This window comes from Atta cephalotes (assembly GCF_000143395.1).
Source record: "Atta cephalotes unplaced genomic scaffold scaffold00956, whole genome shotgun sequence".
Taxonomy (NCBI): domain Eukaryota; kingdom Metazoa; phylum Arthropoda; class Insecta; order Hymenoptera; family Formicidae; genus Atta; species Atta cephalotes.
This window is the reverse complement of record NW_012131020.1, coordinates 1-3,496: the sequence shown is the minus strand read 5'-3', so window position 1 is coordinate 3,496 and position 3,496 is coordinate 1. Positions and strand designations below refer to the sequence as shown.

Genomic DNA, 3,496 nt, shown 5'->3' with positions numbered 1-3,496 from the left:
TTGGTATTGTGCTTGTTTTTACAATATTTTTACGTGTAATATAAAGACATGACGGGCAATTTTCAAAATTCTTTATATAAATGCGAAAGATCATGAAATAAAGTAAAGATTTTTTTGGCAGTCGAATGATTAATGGTTTATAAGTCTCTTTCACAAGCACATGATGTATTTTTTTAAACGTACCCGCAGCACTGGCACGTTGAGTATCGCGTAATAATCTTGTACTAACGGAGAATTCCATGCCACTGGAGAGTGGATGGTAGTACATGATGCTATAACCATCACCAGTTGGTGCGAGAGCCATCCCAAACAGGCCATCATTCCATTGAAACGATATTCCTGACACTTTGAATTCTCCGCCCTGAGAAAGACAGCACGAGCTGTAAAATTTCGCTCAAATGGTCTAGCGTTTATTATGACATATTAAAAATTTTACTTTATTGTATATCAAAAAATTCTTCTTAATTAATCAATTATATGTAAAACTAATAAATTTATTGCTATTACAATTGAAGATTATTAAAATGATTACTATGAAATGGTGTAACTTTGGCTCTCAAACTCTGGCTCAAATTTTGATAATATCCAGACAGCATGTCAAAATCGAGACATATCGAAGGAAAATGTAATCAAAAGATGAACACGTATATTCTAAATCACACCGGATTACCATCGGATCCGGGTGGAAAGAGTGGTGCTTGACAAGCCAAGATTTGCGGAGGCTCCAGGAGTAGACAACGAGACCCGGGCCGCCAAGATCGCCCAGGTAACCGTACGAGTCCTCACATGAGTAATCCTCAACAGCGATGTTGGCGAACAGGGAATCAGTGGTTCTTTGGTCGGACGGTATCATGTATTTACGTAGCACGCGATCAGTCATCAGGTCGTAGACGATCAACGCCGGCGACGCCTGCTGCTCAGGGCTACCCAGGATATCCGTCAGTCCTGTGTCCAAGACCCAGAGCCGGTTACAACGATCAGCGCGCACGCGAAATGTCGAAACGATTTCTGGCACGCCGGCGGCGCCATACTGATGGGCCTCCCAGGAAGGATACGGAATTAGAGGTGGTGAATCGTTCGTGCCTGAAAGCCAAACTCTGATACCGACGATGCCAACCCCAGAGGAAAAGAGAAACTCATTGACAATTCTGTTTGTTTTTATTACTCAATTGAAATAGTCCTCTTTGAAATTCTCGCAAGATTATTTTCGGTAATTAATCAGCAGTTGTAGTACGAGAAAATAATTTAACTTGGTCCTATTTGATCCAAAATATAATTTATTTTCTTATTAATTTTATTTTCTATCAAGGAAAAATTTTTTTCTCTGATATTTGATAAGAGATTTTTTTTCTATGAAAATGTTTTATTCTTTATTCTTTAGAGTTTTTTAATCATATTGATTCAAATAATATAATCGTATAGTAAAGTTGAAATGTAGAGTTAACAAACATCAGAAAATTGAAAAGAAGTAATAAGGAATGTTTAAATTTGTTTATGTATATATAAAGAATATTATTGATGTAAATATAATTAAAATATATAATGGAAATTACTAATGAATATCTCTCGAATATATTTGTCTATATTATAAAATTGTAAATATCTTGTCAGACGAGCAATTATTATGCTATTTCTCGAGCTTTTTCCGAATAAATAATTGTAATTTTGATAATACAAGATAATTACTGTTAAGTTTAATATAATTGAGACTTGCGGCAACCCCTTGTCTCCATCTAGGCACTGTGATGAATAGCCGATCGCCGGCCACTTCCAAACCTAAGGGCAGATTATCCTCCTGCTTGTAATCTGGGAAGAGCCTCTTAATATCATTGCTCGGCCATTCATAATCGATTTGCTTCCATTGGTAGGCTATCTGCAGCTTATCACTAATGGCGATTGCACTGTTCAGCAAGACGACCAGAAGCGCGATTGTAACGATGATCGACGATGTCCGGCACCGCATTGTCATTATTCTGATAAGAATATTATAAGCGATTTACCTTGATATTTTTTCTTAAAAAATTAATATTTTCAATTTGTTTAAAGATTCTTTAATTGAAATTAAATCTGACATTTTAAGATTAAATGTAAAATAATATTTTTAAGTTTATGAGATGAATAGTATTTAACGAATTTAATAATAATTTGGGATTATAGGCTCGTGAGTTTTTAGAATTTGTATATTACTGCGTTATTACTATTTATAATATTTATATTTATTATTTTTGTTGTAAAGGTAAAATTGATTTAAAAATAAGGAGACAAATAATGAAGGAGATAAATTGCGATTGCATTCCGGTTTCTCCTTGAAAGCTGCCGGCCTTCGCGGTACATAGCTACTGAGACTCGTTAATTAATGTACACGCATGACTAATTGTTAAGTCACGGAAATGAGGTCTTTCTATCAACGCCCTCGCGTGAAAAATACCGCAAGGCGACAATAAATGATGACAATAGATGATGAATACTCAATAATGGCGAACGCAAATGTAATGTCTCTTTCTTACACAAAACAAATGCTTAAGATATAAATAAGTTTGCTAAAAAATTTAAATAATTTTAATGTATTTTAATAATATACAATATAAACGGTAAAATATTTTCTGATTTGCCTATCAGATGTATTAAAGATAAAATATCATGTTTAAAAAAAATATATATATATATATATATATATATGTGTATTTTGTCATTTTATATTTATTACATTTGAATTTTTTATGTCACAATAAATTATTTTTGTTTATTTAATTTATTAATCACAAATTAATTATTTGTTCAATTTATTTATTTAAAATTTAACTTCCAAATTTATATAATTATAATGTTAAAACTTAAATATTTATATTTTGTGTTTTATTATTTATTATATGAATTTTTACGTAATAATATTTGATTTTTATGTAGAAATATCTTACTTTATTCTAACAAAAAGAATTGGTAATCCGTGTACGTTTAACAAATATCTCGACTCTTTTATGATTTCAATGATGTAACGGATCATATAAAACAATGGTACTCAAGTCAGTGCTTAGAACTGGGAGGTACCTAAGTTTTAAAGTAAATGATAAATGTATATGAAGAAGCATATTATGCATGAAGCATCAAAGAAATTTTTTAGATAAATCTTTAATGATTGTTTTTCCTCAAATTCTTTCATTAGATTTTTTTAATATTATGACATATCAGTAAACTTCAGATTTTAATTATAAGAGAAATCGAAAGTAAAGTAAACTGAAGTAAATTCAGAATCAAATTTTTTCCACAAAACATTAATAATTGTTTTTCAATTATTTACATATTATTAAATTATTTAATTAATTAATTAATTGCGATAATTAATATTATAAATATTAAATAATATTAAATGAATCTAATATTAAATAATTAGTCAATCTATCTTGCCTGATTATTCTAAAAATTCATTCATTTATGATATAGATTTAAATTTTTAATTAAAAAACTGTTTGTGCCTTGATCATTTAATTGAAGGAGA

The 3,496-nt window shown here is 30.4% G+C and overlaps 1 protein-coding gene across 1 annotated transcript; it reads right to left on the bottom strand.

The window, feature by feature from the left end:
- Positions 1–183: 183 nt before the first annotated feature.
- Positions 184–1,969, bottom strand: LOC105625329 (protein yellow-like; the record flags this gene model as incomplete). Its single annotated transcript, XM_012206665.1, has 3 exons — positions 1,687–1,969; positions 671–1,083; positions 184–361 (listed from the first exon to the last, which is right to left on the bottom strand). Coding segments are annotated over exons 1-3 (874 nt in total), but the record flags the coding sequence as incomplete, so codon positions are not given.
- Between the last annotated feature and the right edge of the window lie 1,527 nt (positions 1,970–3,496).